Source organism: Doryrhamphus excisus, chromosome 7 (genome assembly GCF_030265055.1).
Source record: "Doryrhamphus excisus isolate RoL2022-K1 chromosome 7, RoL_Dexc_1.0, whole genome shotgun sequence".
Taxonomy (NCBI): domain Eukaryota; kingdom Metazoa; phylum Chordata; class Actinopteri; order Syngnathiformes; family Syngnathidae; genus Doryrhamphus; species Doryrhamphus excisus.
The window spans coordinates 13,854,409-13,880,798 of NC_080472.1; the positions used below are offsets into that span (position 1 = coordinate 13,854,409).

The window sequence follows — 26,390 nt, forward strand, 5'->3', positions numbered from 1 at the left end:
TTTACAGCACACACATTTAGGCTGAGAACTGGAGAGTCTGTGACAGAGTCTGTGTCTTTGGGCTCTGCAAAGGTAGAATCATGTGGTTGTTGTTTGTTGGTGATGACCGTCCTGTACAACAATACATCCATCATCTGCCATCTGGTCCGGGTAGGGAAGCCCAGACTTCCCAGTCCCCAGCCACCTCTTCCAGTTCAACCAGGAGGATACAAAGGAATTCCCAGTGTGTCCTAGGTCTGCCCTTGGGCCTCCTTCCAGCTGGGCATGCCCGAGCCTCCTCAACTGTCCCCACATACTAGTGGTGGACAAAACCGTTCGTTTCAGTGAACCGGATCATTCCAGTTCATTCAGTAAAAAGATTCGGTCATTTTGGTCATTTTGGTCAATTGGTCCTGTGATCTCCCCCTGTGATCCTGTGGTCCTGTGATCCCCCTGTGCATAGACCCGGTCAGCCGTGTCGAGTCACTCCGTTCACTCACGTTCACATTTGTTCTGACTCAACAGCGCAACAACACGTGATGACTAGTGATGTGTCGGTCAAAAGAACTACTTATTTTTTGTGAACGGAATGAACGAGGTGCTCGACAGTGTCGGTCAATCTCTCGGTCTCGCTCTTTCAGTCAGCTAACCCCACCCACCCAGAGAGCAAGGCATGATAGGATAAGACAGGCGAGCACGCAGATAGTCCCGCCCTGCAAAAGGAACGGTGAACTGACTCTACAGCCAATCAAAAATAAGCATTTGCAACTGAACTGACTGAACGGGTATTTTAGGGGCGTTGACCTCGATCATCCCGTTCACAAAAAAGAACTAGTTATTTTGACTAGTTCGTTCATGACCAACAGACCACTACCACTTACTAAGGTGACACAGGTAGAGGACAGCTAGAGGACAACCAAAGACAGACGATTGGTATTTAATACCACTCGTTAGTTGGGACAATTGTATTCCACTATTTTAGATGACAATATCAAAAATCACAATCAGTCCAGCAAGTGGCATTTGAGGCTTGACCTACTCAGCTCATGGAGAAAGTACTTTGGTCTTGTCAAAGGGTTTTGAAGCTAAACTAACCATTCAAAATAGTCTTTTCTTCACTGGTTATTAATGTGTTAACTTGACTAATCTTTACCGTATTTGGCTTCATGTCTTCCACAGCGACCCAATGGAAATCCCCTCCAACGAAGCCCATATCCCGTCCAACCTGAAGACGCTGAACCAGTACAGCATCGCCGAGATCAACCACCGCCTCAAGAACTACCTGAAGTTCCTCTTCGTCCGGGAGCCCTTCGAGAGGCTGGTGTCCGCATACCGCAACAAGTTCACCCTCAAGTACAACTCGTCCTTTCACAAGCGCTTCGGCACCCGCATCGTGCGGCGCTACCGTAAGAACGCCACGCAGGATGCCTTGCTCAGTGGCGCCGACGTCAAATTCAAGGAGTTTGCCGAATACCTCGTGGATCCGGCCACTCAGCGCGACGGCCCACTCAACGAACACTGGCAGACGGTCTCCCAGCTCTGCCACCCGTGTCACATCCACTACGACCTGGTGGGCAAGTACGAAACGCTGGAGGAGGACGCCAACTACATCCTGAGGCTTGCGGGCGTCGGCGACTCCTTGCGCTTCCCCAGCTATGCCAAGTCCACCCGCACCACCGACGCCATGACGGCGCAGTTTTTCAGCAACATCAGCACTCGGCAGCAGGTCCAACTCTACCAGCTTTACAAGCTGGACTTCCTCATGTTCAACTACTCCACCCCAAGCTACCTCCGACTGGACTCATAAGGGGGTCCAAAGTTGGTCCAACGGCGGTCACGGGGTTTGACTTTGACATCCAAACAGATGCTGGAAGATTGTAGAATGTCACATCAGCTCATTTGTAGTTAACGTTGAAGCAGGTCTTCAAGGTGTCTTCTCCCTAATCCCAACACGTTTTCAAACAAATTAGGATTTGTTTCTCTAAGCTTCCCCCGGCTCAGTAGAGAAACACGTTAGAAGTCACATGACATGCCCACGCCTTGTCCTGCTGCCTCTAAGGATGTGATGTCATAGCTGACAACACTTCCATCCTCTAGGAAATTCTGTCGGCCGCCTGCTGTACAAAGTGCCAAGTGACACTTTAAGGGATGCCTGTGAACGCATCACGCCATCCAGCGGCTTGCAGGCTGTGTGGGTGTGCAGGTTTTTAAGACACTGGATCTCTTGAACCCCGCCCACAGACCACAGGAACAAGAACCTTCTTCATGCTTTTTTTTGTATTTTATTGTCTTCTGAAGCCTTGCTGCAAGACAGCAAGAATTATTTAAACTGCTTTGTCGACTAAAGTATTTCATTTAGTTTTCCTGGGTGGAAATATTGTAAAGTTGGTACAATTTGTCATAATCCATTGGGGTCGACGCCTCCTGACCACGCTGTGCTCATATCAGTTTTATTTCAATGCTGTGTCTCACATGGAACACTGCCGTCAGTACACTTCAGTTAAGTGTACTTAGGTTTTGAGGATGGTAAGTGTCCACTGCGTACTCACCATTTTGAGCGAGTGCAACATCCGGGTAGTGCCCTTTCTTCTCCGTTTGAACGCACTAAGTGCACTAAGTACACTGAGTGCACCAGTTGAGAGGCAGCACCATGCAGTAAGTATATCACATTTATAAATGGATGAACATGAGCGATGCTGGGCAAGGTCAAAGTTAATAAGATCTCCCCAACACACTGTGAAGAAGTACATTACAGGCTCTTATGGAAGCAATACACCACAGGCTTTTATTAAAAAAAACATCTTTGCAAATTCAAAACCACTCCAGCTTCAGCAAGTTATCATTTTTTTGCACTTGACTACAGCAGACATTGTTTTCAACATGCAATCGTCTTTTGGGGGGGGGTTAATGAATTGACTTATCAGACCACCACAGTGTGAACTAGCAAGGTTTATACACATGTGACCTACACTGTACATTATCACAAGCGTCTTGTATTGTCTGGATCAAAATCCGACATGGTGACAATGATACATCTTTCTGTTGTACCAGGCAGTATTAGGGCCACACTAATACAAAAGAAGTCATCACTTTGGTAATGTGTCATTTATATGGACTTTTCTCAAAATATTTACACATAATATTAAGACTTTATTCCTGAAATTTGACCTTTGTGGCCTGACAAAAAAGTATAAATATTAGAATATATAATAGTAGGGGTGCTCCGATCAGGGTTTTATGCTGCCAATTCTCATCATCCAGGACCAATACATATGGAATACTCCAGTCTACAAGCAAAATTCTTCTGGAACATAATTATTTTTTCTTGGAAAAAGAAAAATTGAAAAATGAAGATTGCCTATAGTTTTCAAGATACAATATTGGGTCAGAATAGGAAATGTATCCAAAATAAGGCAAAAGCTGTAGTTTATTAGAAGGTACAGCGTGTCTCCAAGCAACCAGTTCTATCCGAAGGCCTGTCTGCACATTCCAATACATTCATTTTAATGTCTACAGTTTTTACATCAACTGCTTAGTTTTTAGTCGTAGAAATCTTTGTCTCGAAAATGGACAAAATGCATCAATGTTTCCAGAGTTATAAGCAGCTGGTGGCAAACCTTCTGAAGTCCTACAAAGCCCTTGGGTGCAATATGTCACTGGTCTGACTGATCGTCTTTCGTGATCTGCGTTGACCGGCGTTTTATCAGCATATACCGGTCACATGATTTTATTTTTTTCAATGGGAGCAACCCTAATTCCGATATATTCACCTATTTTTTTTCTTTTCACTTTAACTCCACATCCACATAATATTTTATGGTAAGACTTGATCGTAAAAATGATATATTTTTCTTTTTATTGTGGCTCTCAAGAGACAGTGGGTGTTTACAATTGTGTGAAATCTGACATTCACTTTTGAATAAAATTTGTTTCATTTGTTTTTTTATCACATCATTTTTTTCAGTGTGGCCCTAATGCTTTCTCACACTATAGACATACTTCTACACAAATCCCTCCATAAAACAGTGTAACTGAGGGGGAAGCATATCTACCTGTACATGTCATGAGTGACCTTAGTAAGCAAAAAAAAAGACAAATGAATGCAGATGGAAGAATAGAAATGACATTTGACTTCAAAATCAAATCCAACTTTTTGAAGAAAGTGTAAATGTCAGCACTGCTTAGTGAATGGGGTCTACTTCAAATGTTTTTCATGAATATATGAAAAGGATGCCAACTGTGGTTGTACAGATGGAATGGAGACTAAATGTATCCGCATTTGATTTGTAAATATCAAAACTCCGCCTTCTGTGGCACCCCCGCAGAAAAATAGATTGGATTCTCAGCATGGCTTTCCACAACAACAACAACAACAAAAAATCTAACTCAATCCCTATCCTTGAATAGAAATAATTATTTTGCTCCAACGATGTCTATTATTAGACTGAATGACATATTTGCTCAAGTCTTCAAAACACATCAGAAGGGTTTTTTGTTGTAAAATGGGATTTTATACAGTATTTATGCCTTCATTTTGCCATGGATGCACAGATTTGGTGTCATAGTGGAACAAAGCAAAAAGGGTGAGGAAGAAGAGGAAGGAAGAGCTGATATGTTGTCAAACCCGATTGTATTGGATCTTTCAATGATCCAATCAGCAGATCATCACTTTCTGCTTGGAGACAGGACAGATGAAATGGATTGTGGTTGGATTGTTGTGAAACATATTGTTTCGATATTGTGGTTTGTAGTGCTGTTTGGAATAAAAATGACAACCGAGTTCGTCTCATTGGTTTGATTGCTTCGTTGGCTATGATTATACACATACATATAACGTACATATGTCAGTCCATCAAACTACAGTCATGTATACACATACATATGTGTGGAAAAATATTGATATAAAATATCGACAATTTGGAGTCTCCAATTAACCAAGCATGTTTTTGGAATGTGGAACCGGGGTACCCGGAGAAAACCCACGCATGAACAGGGAGAACATGCAAACTCCACACAAAGATGGCCGAGGGTGGAGAGGCACATACAACTACTAGTAAAATAGCATGGACTTCGGGCACAAGCAGCAGTTTTTATATTTAATGCACCCGCAAAGTTTAAATTGTATGCATTTTTGGATGCTTCTGGGGCCCCTGTTGACTGTGTGTGAGGTTTCCCCTGTTCTTTTGACCAGAAAAGTGCATTAGAAGAAAGTTGAAAAAAAAAAAACAAACCAAAAAAAACCCGACATACTAACCCCCTTATGATTTTGGTCAAATATCAAACTATGGCATTTCATGCCGTTTTTGGGTGCTTCTGGAGCCCCTGTTGAGCATGTATGACGTTTTGTTTTTGTTTTTTACCAGAAAAGTGCATTAGAAGCAAGTTGAAAAAAAATATATATATATATATATATATATATATATATATATATATACTGTTCTCCCCGTGCATGCGTGGGTTTTCTCCAGGTACTCCGGTTTCCTCCCACATTCCAAAAACATGCTAGGTTAATTGGCGACTCCAAATTGTCCATAGGTATGAATGTGAGTGTGAATGGTTGTTTGTCTATATGTGCCCTGTGATTGGCTGGCGACCAGTCCAGAGTGTACCCCGCCTCACGCCCGAAGACAGCTGGGATAGGCTCCAGCACGCCCCGCGACCCTTGTGAGGAAAAGCGGTAGAAAATGAATGAATGAATGAATATATATACTAACCTTATGATTTTTGTCAAAAATAACCCCCCTCAAACACGGCCATTTATGCCATTTTTGGATGCTTCTGGGGACCCTGTTGTGTGTGTGTGAGGTTTCCCCTGTTTTTTTTTTTTAACCATAAAAGTGCATTAGAAGAAAGTTGAAAAAAACAAAAAAACACATTTGTTTTACTCCACCACTGAACCACTGCTATTGTAATTGCATAGCTCATGTGAAAATGTGCAGAAAAGTTGTTTTTGAAAAGTCATAGCTGTTTTAAGATGGCAGAAAGAATGATGAAGAAGTGGTGCATAGTAAAAAAAGACAAACAGCGCCTGTTGAATTTACTGCCAAGTGCCTAGAAGGAATAAAGCCAAATCCTTTTTGTAGTACCATACTGAATTCCATTTTTTTTCTTTGCTTATATGCATCATAATGAATTGCATCATATCGCAAGAAATTGCACCATATCGGATCGCATTTATAGCATAGTATCACATTGCGAAGAGGGTGAACCGTATCGCCAGAAAATCACATGTATCGTTAAAGTATGGTATCGCTGGCAGTGCATCCAGATGTGTATCAAATCATCCTCAGTGCTGAGATTGACATCCCTAATATATGATAATATAATATAGTATACTAATATAATATAGTATAATATAAACCCAGATTAGCGAACAAAAAGTCTCAATTGGGTTTATGTTTGCTAGTGTCCTCTTGTCTCAGTGGACGTGCATATGACACCATAAAACATCTATGGATGTCTCACTCCTTTTATTTTTGGTATTTTATTTATGGCCGTCAGAAATAATATTGAAAGAAAGACTTATATTGAATTAAATCATCCACAATGATGTTGGGGCCGCACGGTGGACGAATGGTTAACATGTAGGCCACCCAGTCACAAAATTTCACCAAAAAATGATGAGCAATAGTTGAAATTGTATTTCACTGTCTCTGTGAAAGACAGTGGATGTCCATAAAATAACAGAAGAGCGAAAAAGCAAAAAACAGCCAATACACAAACAGTATAGGTTAAGTACAGATCCACCATGCTATACGCCAGCTACTGTACGTACAGTAGCTGAGGGGAGAAAGTGGCATTGTGACTGTTTGTGTAGCATGACACCCAGGATTAGTTGGCAAACAAACTTGAAGAGCCTTTGACATCGTGTCCGTGCCCGTGCATGAAACCAAGTGACGGGATTAGAGAATAAGTGGCAGCACGAAGCCTTTTTTAAACCCTGCATGCTCCATCTTTTGTTATGATTTGGAATCCCGTAGACCAGACAATCAAACACTGTGACCTCTCGGATTAGCTTGTGTGGGAATGTCATCAAATCAATAGAAGTCAAACCATGGCTCCTAAGAGGATTATCAACACACACATGAACACGCTTGAACGGTCATATTTCTTCTTCTATTATTCATACACCATCAGAGCGATGACATTTATGAGGCGACGTGCAGCAGCGCTGGTCTCCGGTGGCTCGTCATGTTGCTTACCTTCAGGCTCCAAGCAAGTCTCATTAAAACTCCAGCGTCTACTTCTGTGGGCTTATTGCAAAGACCCCCAGCCCCCCTCATTAGGCCATAATGGCCCGCTATTAAGGGCGGAGAACAGTCAAAAACAGCACATAAAACCAAATAATGGGAGAAGATTTCACCACGGACTTGCTTTTTGTGCAAACAGTGCAGATATATTCACCAAGCTAACCGCTGCAAACATGCTCAGGCCTAAACCAATCAACATTTTTTGGTGGAAAACACGTTTTGCACACATTCCACCAGATTGGTCATGACTCCCCATGACTGAGAAGCAAGCTTGGGACGCCGATGATGCTGGTATGAAGTGTCCTCAGAAGAAGACGGCCCAGGTGGCCAGCCAATCACAGGGCACATGTAGACAAACAACCATTCACACTCACATTCATTTTTTTATATCATTGCAGCCGTCTTTATGGCATTTCTTCAAAACATGACAACATGAACATAGTAACATTTTTAACCATTTTCATGGGTAGACACTAATATGAACACTGAGCACTATCATGCTAGGTGTTAGCATGCTAACATTAGCATAGGAACATTTTGGGAAGACACTGTTACTGCCATTTTTGGATGCTTCTCAGGCCCCTTTGAGTGTGTGTGAGGTTTCCCCCGTTTTTTTGTTTGTTTGTTTGTTTGTTTGTTTACCAAAAAAAGTGCATTAGAACCAAGTTGGAAAAAACCAGAAAAAAACGACATACCGCCTTACCGCCGTTTTTTGTCAAAAATCACCGCCCTTAAACGCTGGCATTTTATGCCATTTTTGGATGCTTCTCAGGCCCCTGTTTAGTGTGTGTGAGATTTCCCGTTTTTTGTTGTTTTGGTTTTTTTTTTTTTACCAGAAAAGTGCATTAGAACCAAGTTGAAAAAAACAGAAAAAAACAACATACTAACTCCTTACGTTTTTTGTCAAAAATCACCGCTCTCAAACTCTGGCATTCCATGCCATTTTTGGATGCTTCTCATGTCCCCGTTTAGTGTGTGTGAGGTTTCCCCCGTTTTTTGACCAGAAAAGTGCATCAGAAGCAAGCTAAAAAAAACGACACACTAACCCCTTACGTTTTTTGGCAACAATCACCACCCTCAAATACTGGCATTTAATGCCATTTTTGGGTGAATTGTATCTCATTGTATCTCATCGTATCTCATCGTAGCCCCAGAAAATTCCATGTATCATTAAAGTTATGTATCGCTTGCAGTGCATCAAGATGTGTATCGAATCATCCTCAGAGTTGAGATTTACACCCCTAATTTGAAGGTTATACTGTCAACAGCCTTAATGTTAGTGAGCTAATACAAACATATACAAACATTTTAAAAGTATTTGTTTGAATAAATTAATCATAAAAAAGTAATTATTTGTGCCATTCTGAATACCGTGTTCGGGTTCGGCTCCACCCCATAGCACCAGCTTCTTGGAGTACAGCACACAAAAAAACACACTTTTCCCCGAGTTGTCTTGAACGCAGCATAATCATAGGATTGGACACAAGCTTTTTTTTTTTTCGTTGGTCATATTGAAATGCCAAAGAGCCGGCACAGTGCCGGAATACTTCAAGCCCTGCTCATGTGAACACAACAGCTAGGTGTTACAATGATAACATTAGCATGTTAGCATCGCTAGCATGGTAACAGCATAGTAGCATATTTAGACATTGTTATAGGTCGACACTATTATGCTAGACGTTAGCATGTTAACGTTAGTATGTTAGCATTGCAAGTATGCTAACATGAGCATACTTGCAGTTTTTTCCTTTTTTAGTATTTTGAGATGTAAGCTTTTATACAAACTATGGGTTAGCATACTAGCATTAGCATTCATTCAAAACCATCCATGGGATGTTTTCAACGGATCTATGTAGATAATTGTAGGACTAATACTTCTAATATGAATCATAATATGGGGGGAACTATGGCATTTTGCAGAGTGCTTTTCTAGCTATAATAAGCATTGACACCAAAGGGTTAATGATGAATGAGTTTACACCCCTGGTCCATGCCATACTGAGTGACGTCTTACCTATGATAGGATAGTGAAAGGTCTATATTAGCGGAAAGCAGAAAACAACTGTATGAATTTGAGCTGCAGAACTGCAAGCAAATGTGTCAGGTGTCCCAATACTTTTGTATTACTGTAACACTGTTTTTTGTTCTGGCGGCATAGCTGAATGCCAATGAGGACCACCCACATAAAGACAAATGGACTGGCGTTTTACCCAACACCTAGTACAGGCTGACTATCTGTCCTCTGCACTACCTCAATCCATCTCCCCCCTGTCCACATTTCAGATAGTGTCTGTGTAAAAGATAGAGGACACTGGTGGTGGTGGAGGGGTCAGAGGTCACATTCAGGTTGACTGCCAGCCGTCTGAGAGATGAAATATGCATGAGGAGGATGTGGCACAGACTTTTTAAAACATTATGTTTATCTGAGAACATGATTAGTATGTAGAGCAATGCACGGCAGCAATGTCACCCTAGGGTGCCAGCAGGAATTATTCCTTTATTCCCCCCAAAAAAACTTGCATAAATTCAATAGCTTATCTCTAGAAGGGAACATTGTTGTGTCTGTCTAAAATTCACGCCGGGTCATAAAACATTTAAGGTATCATGAGACTTTAGCTAGCTCTGCATGCACTTTAATAAGCTGCTGGCGGTGGGGAAGTCATGCATGTTCCACTTGCTTACAATGAACCCATCAGTGCCATTAGTGCTCCTTACCACTATTACAATATTGGGTCTATTGCGCAACATAATTGATACTAAATATCCTTGTATCATAATCCATATACAGTCGTCCCTCACCACATTATGGTTTTTCAAAAATATATGAATAAATCATGCTGTTTTGTGGTTGAACAATGAGAAAATGTGCATATTTAAGTAAATGCAATGTCATTTGTGCCAAAAATCAAGCATTTAAAAGCATTCATTGCAAAAAAAAAATGTGTAATAAATAAGAAATCTTGCTTTATGGAATCACAGTCGGCTCTGGAAACAATTAGCAGCGATAAACGAGGGACGACTGTGCTCCTGCCGACCCTTCTCATCCTTTCTTGGCTATTTGGGGCAGGAAGGACCTCTTGCTTCGGATACAACGCAGCAAAATAATAGTAGCCTACAAAATCTGCCCAGCAACAAGGTATTTTATGGTGTGCCATGTCTTGTGTATGTACCTTTGGTCTAATTTGGATCTAAAAAAATAATAACTTCAGCTACGGTTTGCATAAAACAGCTATTGTTCCCTGCGTTTCTTTTGGGGGGTCAGCTCCAATCAGACCTCCCCAAACCCCCTTCCTGTCTGCAGGCTTCATGTAAACATAGTGCTAAGAGCCCGGAGGGTGATTAGATGACAGACATGCAGGGGGTTTCACGGGACCTCTGGTTGAGTCTGGGTCAGTGCTGCTGAACTGACAGGCAGCTCTGGAACTCCAAAATGTCAGCCGTTGTAAATAATTGACCTTATTAAGTTTGATGATTAGCAATGCTGGTGAGAAGCGTTACTATGACTGACAGTTGGCAAACAGTGAGCATGAATAATGGAAATGCACGCTACTGTACCGAGCTTTGATCAGATGAGCTTCAAGAACATTGCTTTAATGATAGCGGCGATCTTGCGTCCACGTCTTGTGACCTTGAAGCAGCAGATCTTGATCCCATGATGGCGTGTTAGTTTAGCCTTTTAACCACAACATTCCCACGTGAATCAATTTTGCCCCTCAGAAACGAGATACAGCAGCTTCTCATGATACCGGGAATCGATTTTATGCAGAAAAAAAGGAAGAGAAAATGGAAGAACATGTGGAATTGGTCCCGAAGAGCATCACAACCCAATCAATGGACCCATGAGAGATATATAGAATTTTATTCTAAATACATATATTCTGACAAAAATGTTCAAAGGATATATACTTCCGCCACCATATAGCGACAACTGCTACTTTGTCAGTAGCTTTGCCAGCTCTGGCATGAAACGATCAACACTTGGAAATGTAATGAAAGAAAAAACACAAACACAAGACAAAAAACACCTCGTCAACCAGTCAGTCCCAAGAGGCACATATCGGAATTGAAGAGAAGTACTGGTTCCTGTCCCTCCCAAGTACACAACACTTAATTTGAATGGCATACTGTACAAACCGCACCACAGAGAAGGAATAAAAGTAACACTGACATTTCAGTCTGATCACATCATGCTGACATGAAAATGAGAACGGTATGCATGCATGTTGTCGTAACGCATGTGTAAACAATCCACTTCATGTGTGCTACAGTGACCAATCCTGTACTGCATTCATTGCGACAAAGAGGGTCAAATATGTGTTTGACTAACAAACATCTCACTTGATTGCGCTGAGCATAGTGCAGACCAACACTGTTTGTATATCACCAGCCAACTTCCACACAGTGGAGAAATACTGCATGTCTGCATTTAACATTGGGTGTATGCTGGTGTGCCAAGTCAGAGAACAGAAAAAGACTGTTCAGCCCACCTTGAAAAGTGTCTACTGTGGAATAATTTACACCCATAAAGTATTCATTTTTTTCAAAATGGATACAAATCTCTCGATTGGCACCCTCCACAAACCCACCTAATGATGCTAAATAAAAAGTAACAAAATCTCAACTGGTGGGTACGACCCAAATATCCTATATCGCTTGCTTCACCGTCATGGGGTGCAAGCCAAGTTTAGGGGCAACTTTGTCAAGCTTGAGCAGGAGGGGGGAAAAGCACTGGAGTGGGTCGCTACTAACACACAGCTGCAGATATCTGCTGGAGAAGAGCACACCATGAAGACATGTGATGGTGGCTCCGGCAGCCAAACCAGTTGACAACCACTGCTGAAAATGCTCCGATTCAATTCAATCAACCACGAGTCTCCTATAGTACGATCAAAGCAAATAACAATCGGGTTAAAAACAAACATTAGCATTAGCATTTGAAGTCTTGTGAGTAACTTTATCTCCCTCTGCAGGCAGCCGTTGGTGTGAAAGTCATACGTGTAACACCTGCCATAATGTTGTTTACAATCAACTCATCAGCCAATCAATGCTTGCTGAGCAGTTTGCTCCTTAGCATTATTACAACATTATTTCTGGTTGTTGCACAATAGACTTGCTAATAAATAAAACAAAGAGCTTTGTCTCCCTTTCCACTTTCCCCTTCACTGCAAATCATTATCCAAGTTTAAAACATGAAGTTGATACCTATGATGAGCTCTCAAATGCCTCTCTTCAATTATCGCCTCATTCCAGTAATAATGCAGTTTATGGAAACAAACACCCTGGCTATAATTTGACAATTGAAGGTGCTTCTATTCCCTTTTTTTTTAACCCTGCTAGAAGCAACATGGCACGTAAAAAGATATGAGACATTCCAAGGCCTTTATCCCATTTGCTGCACTGTACCTCAAAATATAAAGAGGTGATGAATGAGGCTTTAGGGCAGGAGTGTCCAAACTTTTTCCACCGAGGGGCACATACTGAAAATTCCAATGATTCAGGTGTCATTTTGATATTTAAAAACAGGCTAAAACCAACGCATGTAATGTAATGCGTTATAGGTAACAGGCATGGAAACTTTTGTTGGGCCAATAATAAACAAGTGGTGGGCTGGCCACTTTGGACACCCCTGCTTTAGGTCAATCAGGACTCAATTCAATGTGAATTAAATGGTAGGCTCATCAGCATCGCCATGTGTCTTATTAGTAACCTACGGACTAACATATCAGAGAGAATTATGATCTTATTTGGAAATTCTGACCTTTACATCACCCCGATAAGGTACGTAAAAGGTTAAAAAACGAGGACAATCCATCAGTGATTCCTGTGAAGTTGGGGACTTTTGACTGATAGAATAGTTCCAACAGATCTCCTCATGGAAAGGAAGTGCTTTGTTGCAAAAATTACTAAAGTCATCATGAAAAAAGTCTGGAATCCTGTTGTGTCTTGTTCACGGAGAGTTAAAAAAAGGCATTAGTGTACTAGAAGTCAGATGGCGTCAGGCCTCACTTTCAGTCGCCCACATCACTGTCCTGGTCGCCTATGAGCCACAGGAAGTGGAAGCTGAGTGCCAGCAAGGCGGTGCCCAGCAGGTCCCCCAAAGCAGTCAGGTAGGGAATGGAAAAACTGTCAGGGTCTTTGCCGCTCCTCCACATGGAATGTACCATCCAGTCGGCTATGCACAACAGCAGCAACACCTGGATGGACAAACGTTTGGGCATTTATGTGAAATTGTAACAAATCCTTATCTTGGTTTTATTAAAAAGGCATCAGTAAACCTAACTCCAGTGAGCATACATAGTATTCTGGTCACTAGGTGTCAGTAATGTTACATTACCCTACAATATGGAGTCAGCCATGGATGCATAGTCCAACATGACATACAATAGTGTTAAGTTTTGGGCTTCTTTCTTACTTTACCTTTCTTTCCCACTCCATTTCTAAACCTTTCTTACGTTTAGAATAAATAAATTGGAGGCTAACTACTTAGCTCAGATTTTGCCATGCTTAAAGCTGCGGCCGTCCCTTCAGAGCCTGCGCAATGTGGTGTCAACAAAGAATAACGAGAGTAAAGGCGACTGGGGGTGTTATTTCATGTCTACAGGGCTCTAATATTGGTAAAAATGCTGTATGCTCCAACTATGAAAATAGTCCATTTATTGGCGGGGAACCAATTCACCACAATAAACGAGTAAGACCACAGTTCCAGACACTGGAACGAGTTAACTGTTATGTCCTATGCAAAGATTTGTTTTGAAATACCAACATAACGTTACTGAAAACAACACATCCTGATATTATTATTATTAGTAACAGTAACAATATTTTCCAAAATGCTAAGAAAAATCACAGCTTAATATTTGCATACTGACGTATGGCATAATAGAATAAAGATTAAGGAGCCAGTTATTCATGTTTGATGATTTATATTAGAGTTTGGTCCAGACAGCCATGTCTAAAAGCATACGTTACTCCGGAAAGTTAGCAAAGGAATAGGAAGTAAATAATAGGAACAAACAACTAGTAGGATCAAGACTGTTGGGATGAAGGATTTTAAGAGTCATAACCCTGAAAGAAAAGCGCAGTGGGAAGAGCGGCAGGCTGTGACTAGTAAGAGTGTTATTCAGAAGTCATGCATGAGGAAAGTGCAGCAGAAAGAAACAGATAAGTCTATTAAAAGATAAGGTGAAAAGTCTATAACTCTAAGGGAATTGTCTGTCCAAGCATCATATAAACCAAAAGTATTGCGGTCATTTAAGGCTATATGCAGCCTTTGAACCAATGGGCTGGTGGTATCTCGCTGTAAGATAGATGGGACTACAAGCAGCATGAAGAGGAAGTATACGTAGTATATATGAAGAAAAAAAACTAAACACTGATTTATCAAACGTGATAACCAGCTGACAGTAGCTGAATGTAGAAATCCAGCTTAGTCATTATTAGATTATAACAACATACAACAAACCTGACGAATGCTATCCGATATTGCTAACAGTGCCTTGTGTACTGCATACGGTGTCGCTGCTATTAATTTAGTATACAATGAGTCATCCAGATGAACTAATATGAAATTCCAGTGGGGGAAATATTCGATCCCCTGTTGATTTTGTAAGTTTATTCCCTTCATCAACCGTACAGAATGTTTTGAAGTTCAACAGAAGATAAAGAATAGTACCAAAAGCATTAACTACATGTTATAAATACATTTATATTTGATCCCCTGGCAACTAGCATGCATTCTGACATCTCCAGCACACATGAAGCACACAAATTACTCTTGTAGTTCAGCTTGGTAAATATAAAGACCATTCATTCATTCATTTTCTACCCTTATCCTCACGAGGGTCGCGAGGGTGCTGGAGCCTATCCCAGCTGTCAACGGGGGAGAGGTGGGGTAAACCCTGGACTGGTGGCCAGCCAATCACAGGGCACATATAGACAAACAACCATTCACACTCACATTCATACCTATGGACAATTTGGAGTGGCCAATTAACCTAGCATGTTTTTGGAATGTGGGAAGAAACCGGAGTAAACCCACGCATGCACGGGGAGAACATGCAAACTCCACACAGAGATGGCCAAGGGTGGAATTGAACCAGCATCTGCGCTCTAACCACAGGACCGCGGTGCAGCCCTATAAAGACCATAACTGGTGCAATAATGCATTAATGGAAGAAATGTGAGGGATCAGCCCTTAAAATTACAAGGAAGGAGCTTGTTGATGATGTCAAGGGAGTTGGGAGCTCGGTCACCAGGAAAAGCTTCAGTAACACACCTTGCCGTGATGGACTGAGGCTGCCAGAAGTTTGCCAATCAACACCTGAATGACTTCATCAAGACTTGGGAGTATGTGATGTGGTCAGGTAAGACCAAAATGTTCCTCTTTGGCATCAAACCAAACCAACACCATTCCTACTGTCAAACATGGAACATGGAAATAAAATCTCCTTAGGGGCTGTTTTTCTGCTAAGAAAGAATTAGATATGATGAACGGGCCCTTGCTATGTAGAATCTTCAGGCAGAACACCAAAGATGGGTCAGTGATGAATCTTACAGCAGGTCAATGACCCAAAACATACAGCTTATGCAACATAGGGGTGCATTCTAGAAGAAACACATTTAGATACTGGAGTCTGGGGACCTTAATCTGTGGAAAAGCTGTGGAGCAAGCTGAAATGTAGAGTTGCCAAGCAACAGCCTTGTAATCTTCAGGATTTGGAGATGATCTGTAAAGAGGACATCCTTCCTGAGATGTGTGCAATCCTACAAGAAACATCCGACCTCTATGCTTGGCAACAGGGTTGACTCCACCAAGTACCACTGTAGGTCACGTTTTGCTTCCAAAACTTTATTTCGAACTTCTATGGAGCTTATTCTGTCTCCCTCATTTGCAAACTACCCAAAAATGTGGAATGTTCATGTCTCTGTCAGGGTAAACTTACAAACTCAGCAGGGGATGAAATAATTTCCCCTGCTGTAAATTTGGTTCAACAACTAAAATGGGAGCAAATATAGCTTTCACGTCTGCCTGGCTCCTTAATCATAGCCTGAGCAGAAACAGCTGCCAGCACATCTACTCGACTTTTCTAATAGTGTTCTTCACTTTTAATGTTGTTTTCTTTTTCAGAAGGACTATCAAGAATGTTTAAAAGTGTGTTTACTCTTGCACTATACTCTTGTACCTGCACCATATTATTCAATGCATCACAGATTCTGCCTCCACAAGGCTAGGAATTGGGTATTTATTAACCAGTATGATTATTTTGGGGCATTATTGCACCAGTGTCATTGCTCAGTAGTAACCTATTTGCAAGGGTGGCATTGTAGTGGAATTGACATAAATTACACAAGTGGTGCCATCAAATCAACTAGTGAAACCTCACAAACATTAAGACAGTTCATGCTGCATTGGAAATAGCAGAGGTAGTTGTTCACAATGCAAAGCATTCCCTCTACCGACAAATCAAAAGAATATCTGATATAGAATAGAACAGAAAAAGAATATTCAGTCATTCTGTCTGACATTGCCTGAAACCACATAGCTCCAGGAATGGAGATGATGCACACAGCTGCATCTTCATCCTGTACACTGCAAGTGTGAACTGAAAAGCACATTGAAAGATTAATAACACTACCTCACAATAAATTAATTTTGGCTTTGCATGTTTCCTGTCTATAATGCAAATGGTGTTGCTTCTTACTAATCAAACCATGCTTACCTGCAGCAGTGCAGCAGCCAGGTATACAGACATAAAGATAGGTGTCAGGGTAGTGTGTCCGCTTTTCATCAGGTGAATGGTGTAGAGGAAAATGACGTGACCAGGGATCACCAAAAGAAGGAGTACCTGAGCAGATCTGTGATTGGCTCCTGATTAAATATCAAAACGTAGAGACAAATGAGAACTGCGGAATCGTTCAATCACGGTTGTGCGAGACTTACCTGTCCCACAGAACGTGCGACAAGGGTAGTAACAGCCCTTGAACTCATCAGGAACTTCCCCGGGGGTGCAGTGGAAGTGCAGGCAAGTGGAAAACCGGCTGGACTGAATTGCCACCAAGTTACCCCCGATACCTACAAAGACAAAAAAAAGGTGGTTAATTAATTAATCATTAATAAAGACAAGTATTATGTATATGTAGAATATGTATTATTCTATACACTAGGTGTCGCTAATGTTACATTGGTAAGACATGACGTAATATTAGCTTACTTTCACACTGCACAGAGTCAGCCCTGGCTTGCCCGATATGACGTAGTGGAAAAAAAGTTCTCCTCAGATTCTTTGTGGAAGTGCTAAGTGTTCTTCTTACTTACTTCTGGCGGCAGCACACAGTTACACAAAGGAAGAAAATAATGCTGAGCAATTGTGAGGTCTGACTTTTTCATGAAAATGTACTCTTTTGAACGCATGTTGTTTTGGGAGCTGAGCTCATGAGCTCCTTCGGGCGGCCTAGCAACCATGGCAGCCAAACGCATTATGGGATGTTAGTGGATATTTGGGATATTATATATTTCAGGCTATTAAATCTTAGCTACCTATTGAGTGTTAACTTGCAGTGTGATGACTTCACCCTTCTATCTAAGATGACATCGTGAGTCAGACTGTTATATTGAGTAATGACCTCCTGCGTTTTCCGATACGATGATAAACTTGTGAGATATAAACGTGTTCTGATGATTGGCTCCTGTCAATTAAAGAGCTGTCTCGTCCTCACAAACTTAATCATGGGAGTGCCACAAGGCTCTGTGCTCAGTCCAATGCCATTTACTAATCATATTCTGATACATATGTTTTTAAGACATTTTATATACAGCATCATAAAATTAGGACACCTGAAAATGATACTTATGGTGATGATTCAGCTAAACATCCTACAAATTACATTGGGGTCATGCATAGTTGCATTTTCCCACCTTTGTGTCCCCCCTTCAGGATTACAGTCATGACTGTATAATCCTACTAATATCACTTTTTCATTTTTATTTTTTACTGTAACAAGAATAATAATTTTATACATTTACAATAAATAATTATGTCTTTACCAACCATTTTGGAAATAAAATCCAGGCCCTAATGTAGTCTAAACAATTAATAGTGGTTTAGGTTACTGTGTGTTTGGCTGTGGGCAAGAATTGGCACAAGGTGGTTTTAGGATTGAGGAGGTAGCGCCATGTAGGTTTGAGGCAAATTTGGCTTATTCGGGTCACTGGGTCTGACAGGAGTGAGGCTGAGGATGGTGAAGAGATCTGGGGTTTTAGCAAGGCTGCAAGAAAAGAGGATGGGGTGGGTGGGCTTTGTGTCTGTCTAAACCTGGGACATTCTGCCCACAGGGATACAATATAATGAGAAGAAAAGACATCATTTATCGTGGAAGTGAGCTGTAAAGTTGACAGGTAGCTAATCTGAAATTAAACAAAAAAACACCAAGAGGCAACTATGGGGCGATGATGAGCCAAGATTAAAAACTCATCTGTATCAATTTACTGTGGTGAGAAAATATATGTTTTACAATAACATGACTGCAGTGTTAGCGAACCAGACAGAAAGGTTAAGGAATATATTACAACAGTGCACAGCAACTACATAATGAGAGAAGCGTCAATAAGCAGATATATGATGGAAAATCTGGAAATAGCCAGTATAATTGGACAATTTGTCAATAGAACACAGATTTGGTGGCTCCGTTCATGGAGTGAGGGGGGGTTCAGGTCCCACATCAGGATGCTTCTGCAAAACAATGGTTAATAGAGGACATTAACATACTAACTAGTGCATTAGATGACTGACAAATACATTAGTGCTAAACAGATGTCCTCTGGTAGCCCGTCTGCCACTAAAAGAGTTTTTTTTGATGAGGAGAATGAATATTAAATGGAGGAACAACATGTTTTATCTACGTACAACCTCTTTTTAGGCAAAACATGTTTTAGCTTCACATTTTGTTTGTACTATATTCACGTTGTTACTTATGTTGTAATATCTACAGTTGTGCTCATAAGTATTCATACACCCTAGAAAAAATCCAGTATTCAATTCTTTTCTACAATTGTGCGTGGATGTTGGGAATAGACCTTGATTCAGTGAGACATAGTTGTTATGCAACAATCCAAGGCACATTTGATTTGGGTTGACGGGCATTATGACATTTATGATAACATTTGTATTTCATCGCCTGTTCAAAAGTATTCATCCCCTTTTCCTCCGGAAGTATAAAGTCATCTGTTTTTCATTGTTCAAGTATTTTACTACTTGCAAGATGTGTCTTGTTGGTCCCCGCAATGTTATTCAACAAATCCAAGTAAACATTAAGTATAAATTGAGAGGATTGGTGAGGTCACCGTCATTTCGAAGTCATCGCCAGATTCTCCACCATGGTCAAGGAGAAAGAACTGAGTGAGGACCTGAGGTCGCGTATTGTGGATGCACACAAGGATGGTTTGGGCTACAAAGCAATATCCAAGCTTTCAGGTCCATAGAGCCACAGTCCAGAGCATCATTAAAAAGTATAAAGAATTCCACACAGTGAAGAACCTGAGAAGACCTGGACGGAAGCCCAAAGTCTCAGCCAGGCAGGCGAGAAAATTGGTACCGCCACCATTAACCCCCATATCACCACCAAGATGATGTTGCGTGACCTCGGTGACAAGGGAAGCAATATCTCGAGACAGACACTGCACAGGACATTGAATAGGGAAGGACTCAATGGACGCCGACCACGCGAGACTCCACTCCTCAAACCCAACCACACAAGAGCACGTCTGGACTTCGCCAAAAACACCTAGACCAGGGGTCAGCAACCTGCGGCTCCAGAGCCGCATGTGGCTCTTCATCCTCTTTGTTGTGGCTCCCTTTGCGATGCTTGAATATTTTTTAACACCCGAGTGGGGAAAATACACATCTTTTGTAATGAGTTTTAAAAAATCCAACTTTGTCTGAGACCATGAATGCATCCTGACTGAGTTCTGACTGCTATTCAGTTCAGTACATGAAGGAAAATAAGTAATACTTTCCCGGAGCTATTTGACAATTCTCAAAACTAAATTAGAGCTCACTTAAAAACAGCGGCATGGGAACTTGTTTGCGCCAGAGTAAATAAATCAGGTAACTTTACAGTAGTTTTTATTTAGTTTGTTATTCATGTACGTTTATCTCCAATACTAGCAAAAGTACTCCAACTCGTCTTTTCTTATCTGAACTACTTTGATACCCCCAAATTCCCTTCAATGTTGTTTTAAACATACTATATGTTTTGCGGCTCCAGTTTATTTTTCTTCAGTGGGCAAGGGGGTAAAATGGCTCTTTTCATAGTAAAGGTTGCCGACCCCTGACCTAGACGAAGCCAAGGCATTTTGGTCGTCAATTCTGTGGTCAGATGAGATGAAGATGGAGCTCTTTGGGCACAGAGATGTTGCTTACGTTTGGCGAAAGAATGGTGAAGCTTTCAAACCAAAGAACACGGTGCCAACTGTTAAGCATGCAGGAGGAAGCATAATGCTGTGGGGCTGTTTCTCTGCGAGTGGGACGGGGAACCTCATTAAGGTGGACGGCATTATGCGGAAGGAACAGTACATTGAGATCCTCCAGCAGAACATCCAGCAGCCTGCTGAAAAACTTGGTTTAGGGCCACATTGGCTCTTCCAACAAGATAACGACCCCAAACATACCACCAAAAAAGTCAAGAAATGGTTTGAAGACAATGAAATTAATGTTTTGGAGTGGCCAAGCCAAAGCCCGGACCTCAACCCTATCGAAAATCTGTGGCGGGAACTCAAGGTGAAGGTCAGTGCAAGGAAGCCATCCAATCTGAAGGACCTGGAGAGAATGTCAAAGGAGGAATGGGCCAAAATCCCTGTGAAAACGTGCCAGAATCTGGTAGTCAGGAGACGTCTTGAATCTGTCATTGCAAACAAAGGCTATGCCATTGACTATTAAGTGACATCATAAAGCAGGGTATGAATACTTTTGAACATGAGATGTTTTGCAAATTTGTGAAATAAAGTAGAAATAAGAAAGACATTCGTCTCAAACATTTATGCTGTGTTTGTTAAAACCTGTTGTAACATTTAATGTCATTTGTTGTAGAATAAATGGAATATAGAAAGAAATAGTTCGGAAATACTCCAAAACTGATAGGGGTATGACTACTTCTGAGCTGTACATTTCTTATTTTATTATGAGAGAATACAGCTCACAGTGCAGTTTTTCTTATTTTTCCTAATCAAGCTCTATGCAGTGCTTATCAACTATGCACACATCCTCCCTTCACTACAGTGTGGCCTTGCTAACTACATTTTTCTTTAATATGTACTGGTGCATTTCAATAAAGATGAGACTCAATAGATCACTCGCACATCACAAATTCTCTGATCGCGACCTGGACGCCTCTCAGCGGCAAACTAATTTGAGTCAGAATTGCTTTCCGTCTCGTTGACCGTCTCTCTTTATTAACATTTAATTAAAACCTTATCGCTTGCCGCTGCACCGCCATGGACAGTGCGACTGAGCCCATTAGCGGTGAGAAGTGGGCGAAAGAGGTGCCGGGAGAAAATAGGAGGGAAAATGACCACAATTCAATCTTATTGGGTTGTTTTATTTATGGTAGAGAGCATAGTTTGTGTTTTTTTGATTTAGCATTTATTCTTTCACACCTGAGAAGGTGAAAAACACATTTCCATGCAAATATGCTGGCTTGGCTACAATTTGCAAGTCCATTATAACATTTGAAGGTGAAGGTCAGTATCAGATGATGACTCAGCGTCAACTGTGACAGCGAAATAAGAAGATTTACAGTTTTTGCTATGCTACATATTTTTAAGTCTAGGTCAATATGATAAGCTGCATCAAGTTAAAGTGACATTTGAAAAAGAGACATACAGTTCCCTATGGAGTGATGTGTCTGAACGACTGTGGATTTAGAGTCAAAGAGTGTGGAAGTGTTTGTAAAACCTTTCAAGGCGCCTCTGAACATTTACTTTAACAACTACCTTCATGTTCGACTGCATATCAGCGCTCTAAAAATCAAATCGCCCAAAGGGCTTCCCTACAAAAATAAAAAATACAGATGGGGAATAGCATACAGTGGAACACGCTTATGTCGACACCTGTCAGAATAGTGGTCTGACGTAGACATACGCGGTTGTCGACTTTATTGTCTTCAAATAAGTGTGACATTATTGGCCTAATATTTTGATGTCATTCAAGTAAAATTACTTTTCCCATTTCTGCTGTTTGTTTGTTTAATTGTACAGTGCAAGCAACGCCCTGCACATTGCACCTTCCATATTACAGTATTGTCATTCATGGTGATGCTGTAGTTCACAGTCGTGGTTGGCGTCTGGTCGCCCTGTTCTCACGATACAGCTTTTCTCCCAACAAGAAATCTCATCAGGTTTAATCTCCTGGGATCTCAACATCCCTACTGCTTCGCGGTAATGGTGAAGTTAACAATACTACAACACATCAACATAAACAGATCCATTTTTCATGAAAATGACACCTTTGACAGAAGCAGTCAACCATGTATGCCGACTTAAACAGGCACTAGTTAGTGACAATAGGAACATGGAAGACCGGGGCTTCAAGAGTTGGTCTAATGTCCCAAGTTGATAAGTAAGTTAAGAACCACCATGATCACCATCAGCCATTTGAGGCATCATCAAGTTGCAGTTGCAAGCGTTGACTCACCATTGATTACCGGAGTGTACACGACAATTCCAGCCAGATTGGGGTCAGACACCGTCTTGTCCAGGATGAGTCCTCCGATGCTGCAGAGGACAACATAATTAAACATAGTTTACAAGCCCGCTTTTACCTGATGCACCAACATGGCACCTTTCCAGCTTAATGGTGCTCAAAGGACCTTGGTGGACCGTTCACATGTTGACGATGCTTCAACACAAACTCAGGCCAGCATAAGTATGAATTATAGTCAAGGACTCTTCCAAAACTAAAGCTGATTTTTGTGTGTGTGTGTGTGTGTGTGTGTGTGTGTGTGTGTGTGTGTGTGTGTGTGTGTGTGTGTGTGTGTGTGTGTGGGCACGCTTCTTTATAAATGTTCCAAAGCTCACTGGTTCCACAGTATGATGAAAATAAATAGTATTTGTTTTCAGCTCAAGCTGTAAAGCCCCAATTTAAATGGTTTCAAGTGCACACCACTGTAAGAAATGAGCACAAAGGAGGCAAATGCTGTATGGCTAAAGCTCGGAGCTTAAGGGACCTCAGGAGCATCTGTGCTTAGGTGCTGTTGCAATTTGTTCAGAGGATGAGTCATCGGGCAAAGCAGACGCTTGGGTTACAGACGCAGAACAACTGTTTTTCTTCCATTCTCTTTTAAAGTCACCGGCACACGCCCACACACACAGCAGGCAAATACCTGCTGATGACCATGGCAGTGATGACAGGCTCCCATCCTGAGTACAGCAGGGTGCGGCTGGCCGGGTGCTTGGAGGAGATGACCATCCACAGAGGGGTCAGACACATGAAGAAGGCACAGACCACAGATGACACGTATGGGTAGGAATCTGGAAAGGGAGTTTACAGTACAACCTTGGTTAGCATAATCAATTCATTCCGGAAGGTCTGACAACCGAAATGAACGAAAACCGAATCAATTTTTCCCATCACAAATAATGTAAATCCAATTTATCTGCTAAAAATGTCAACACAAAACACATTTTTTGAGTTTTACAATTATAGTTTTACATGCACTATATTGGCAGCATAAAGTGTAATGAACATATTATGCTTGGTTTCCTGTGATGCATCACAAATGCATCACAAATATCACATTGTGTAAGATAAACAAACGCTGCAATATTCATTCATTCATTCATTTTCTACCGCTTATCCTCACAAGGGTCGCAGGGGTGCTGGAGCCTATCCAAGCTGTCTTCGGGCAAGAGGCGGGGTACACCCTGGACAGCCAATCACATGCCACATATGGACAAACAACACTCACATTCATACCTAGGGACAATTTGGAGTCACCAATTAACCTAGCATTTTTTTTAAATGTGGGAGGAAACCCATGCATGCAAGGGGAGAACATGCAAACTCCACACATAGATGGCCAAGCTGTGAGGCCTGTGCGCTAACCACTTGGGCGCCGTGCAGCCGCTGCAATAGTCAATGTAACTTTTAAACATTGTCTCATCAAAAATAGGACCAGTCAAACTAAAATAACATGTTCTACGACTATCAACTGTAAGACATGTTAGTCTTAAGAAATTCACAAATAAAACGCTGCATATTTCTATGTGGCACAAACAACAAGTAAAGTATGAAACTATGGACTAGTACAGCAAAATTATAAACTGTGCTTATTCAGCTGCCGGTTGCGTCTTATTTTGCCGCGTGTGACTCTGGGTGATTCTTCCCCGAGGTGTGATATTGGATTTGAAGTATTAAAGGAAGACACCTAATTCCCTCTCACAGCGTTCCACAATCATTAGAAATTGCATATTTACAACCCGAAGGCAAAACGTGGAAATAGCTTTTGGACATACCGAGCAAGCAAGCTTGTTGTTCTGTGGAGCCTGACGCCATGACAAAAAAAAAATCCTATTTAAGCCAATATCATCAGACATACCTAATTTTCATGCCCACCCCATCTCCCCAACACTCTTAACTGCAATATTTATATCATATCTTGTATGTTCAGCATGTATAACACAAAGCTTTCCAAGACTACCCTTTTGTTGCTTAAGGCTAATTACCCTGAGCACCTGCTTAAAGCCGCCACCCACCAGCTGGATTTTTTTTTCCTTGCCAATACAAAATAACTCTGGTTGGAAAACAGTCCAAGGTTTATATCGGGATGGTGTGAAAGTAAGAGAACAGAAAGGGCTGGCTGTTCAACTGAATACAGGGGCATCTGACTTTTTGGCACATTTAATGAAGCACAGAGGTAGAAGATGTGACCTTCTGGAGAAAAGTTTGAAGATTGCAACAACAGTCTTGGTCGTTATGGGCTTTTAAGGTTACATGGATTTCCTTGCCACCTGTATCAAGTGCTTACTCAGGAGGCGGTTGTTTAGTGGTGTTTCCAGACATGCTAACTGTCCACACAAACAAACTGGAAATGCTTCTACATTTTGGAAAACAGCTTGAGGGAATGCCCATCCAAAGTAGCCAGTTTGGATGAGCTGGTTGTGGAAGTTTGACTCGGACTCCCAGCTCTGCTTTAAGACCTCTGACCCCCAAGGTTTTCACAGACACATCCCATTAAAATCTTGCAGAGAGTTTTCCTTCGAAGACTGCTGGAAGACCCCACGGGAGACCAACTCCACATTTCTTCAGTTTCTACTCTTGTACCTCATCGTAACGGCCACTTTTCTTATTGCTATTGTGTATATAGGCAGTGATTCATATACATTTGGTTCTGTGCAACTAATTCCCTGGATGAGGATGTCACAGTACTTGTGCAGCAGAGAAACAGAAAACAAAGCTGATATAATAATCTGTAACTGTTGGGCAACATGACGACTGTTAAAAGTGCGGGTGGTAAAATGGTACAACAAAAAGCTTGAATCGTTAAAGAAAACTTGGAAGATTTTTGTGTCAAATCTGTCATATTTGGCATTGTATGCTGCTCGTTAATAGTAAAATAAAAAACTGACCATTCATCTATGGGTGAACGGCAGCCGTTAAAGCAGTCTGTAATTAAAACCGAGTGATGGTGCTTTACTCAGGATTTCATGTTTTCCCCCAATGCAGCTGATCACTTTTTGGTTTCCAGGTGTGAGCGGGAAAAAACATCCTTTTGTTGCACTTCAGCACGGCTGGACGGGAACAACACGAACATTGTTCAGCAAAGAGACGCAGCCAGACAGCCGCTCTGCTGTGGAAATATTAAATCTGAAGGGTGTTTAATAAATTTAGCTCACAGTGTGTCTCTGTTTCTCTCAGAGCAGACATCTGTGTCACGCACTTGAAGCTGACAGGGACAGGCTGTATGTGATGCTTTTCAGAGGAAATATCGCTGACTGTATCCTTGTATTACAAGCAGGTTTGGGTGTGACATGAATTAAACATGTGGAATGTGCGGTGAGAAGAGAGGCGCATCTGTTCTCCACACAGGGAACGGTGAGAGCACAAGGTGAAGCGGCAGTGACCTCTACTGGCTGACTGAGGAATTGCGACACAGAACATCAAGAAGACC

At 41.5% G+C, this 26,390-nt stretch overlaps 2 protein-coding genes across 7 annotated transcripts in view; one reads left to right on the top strand and one right to left on the bottom strand.

Moving 5' to 3' along the window:
- chst11 (carbohydrate (chondroitin 4) sulfotransferase 11) overlaps positions 1-4,914 on the top strand; it is a 60,330-nt gene extending 55,416 nt beyond the window's left edge. For 2 of the 3 annotated variants that reach the window (XM_058078078.1, XM_058078079.1), the window contains exon 4: positions 1,159-4,914. In XM_058078078.1, the coding sequence (XP_057934061.1) occupies positions 1,159-1,786 (628 nt within the window). In that variant the 3' untranslated portion in view covers positions 1,787-4,914. The remainder of the gene's footprint in view (positions 1-1,158) is intronic. The other variant, XM_058078077.1, reaches the window with a different exon arrangement.
- Positions 1-26,390, bottom strand: part of slc41a2b (solute carrier family 41 member 2b) — a 64,310-nt gene that overhangs the window by 30,288 nt on the left and 7,632 nt on the right. For 2 of the 4 annotated variants that reach the window (XR_009130368.1, XM_058078076.1), the window contains exons 7-10: positions 23,604-23,751; positions 22,916-22,995; positions 17,170-17,301; positions 16,949-17,097 (exon numbers count right to left, since the gene is read on the bottom strand). Coding sequence is in view for 3 of the 4 variants with exons in the window: in XM_058078076.1 (XP_057934059.1) it covers positions 16,949-17,097; positions 17,170-17,301; positions 22,916-22,995; positions 23,604-23,751 (509 nt within the window). In the remaining variant the exon portion in view is untranslated. Of the gene's footprint in view, positions 1-11,069; positions 16,832-16,948; positions 17,098-17,169; positions 17,302-22,915; positions 22,996-23,603; positions 23,752-26,390 lie in introns of those variants that run through there. The other 2 variants (XM_058078074.1, XM_058078075.1) reach the window with 2 other exon arrangements.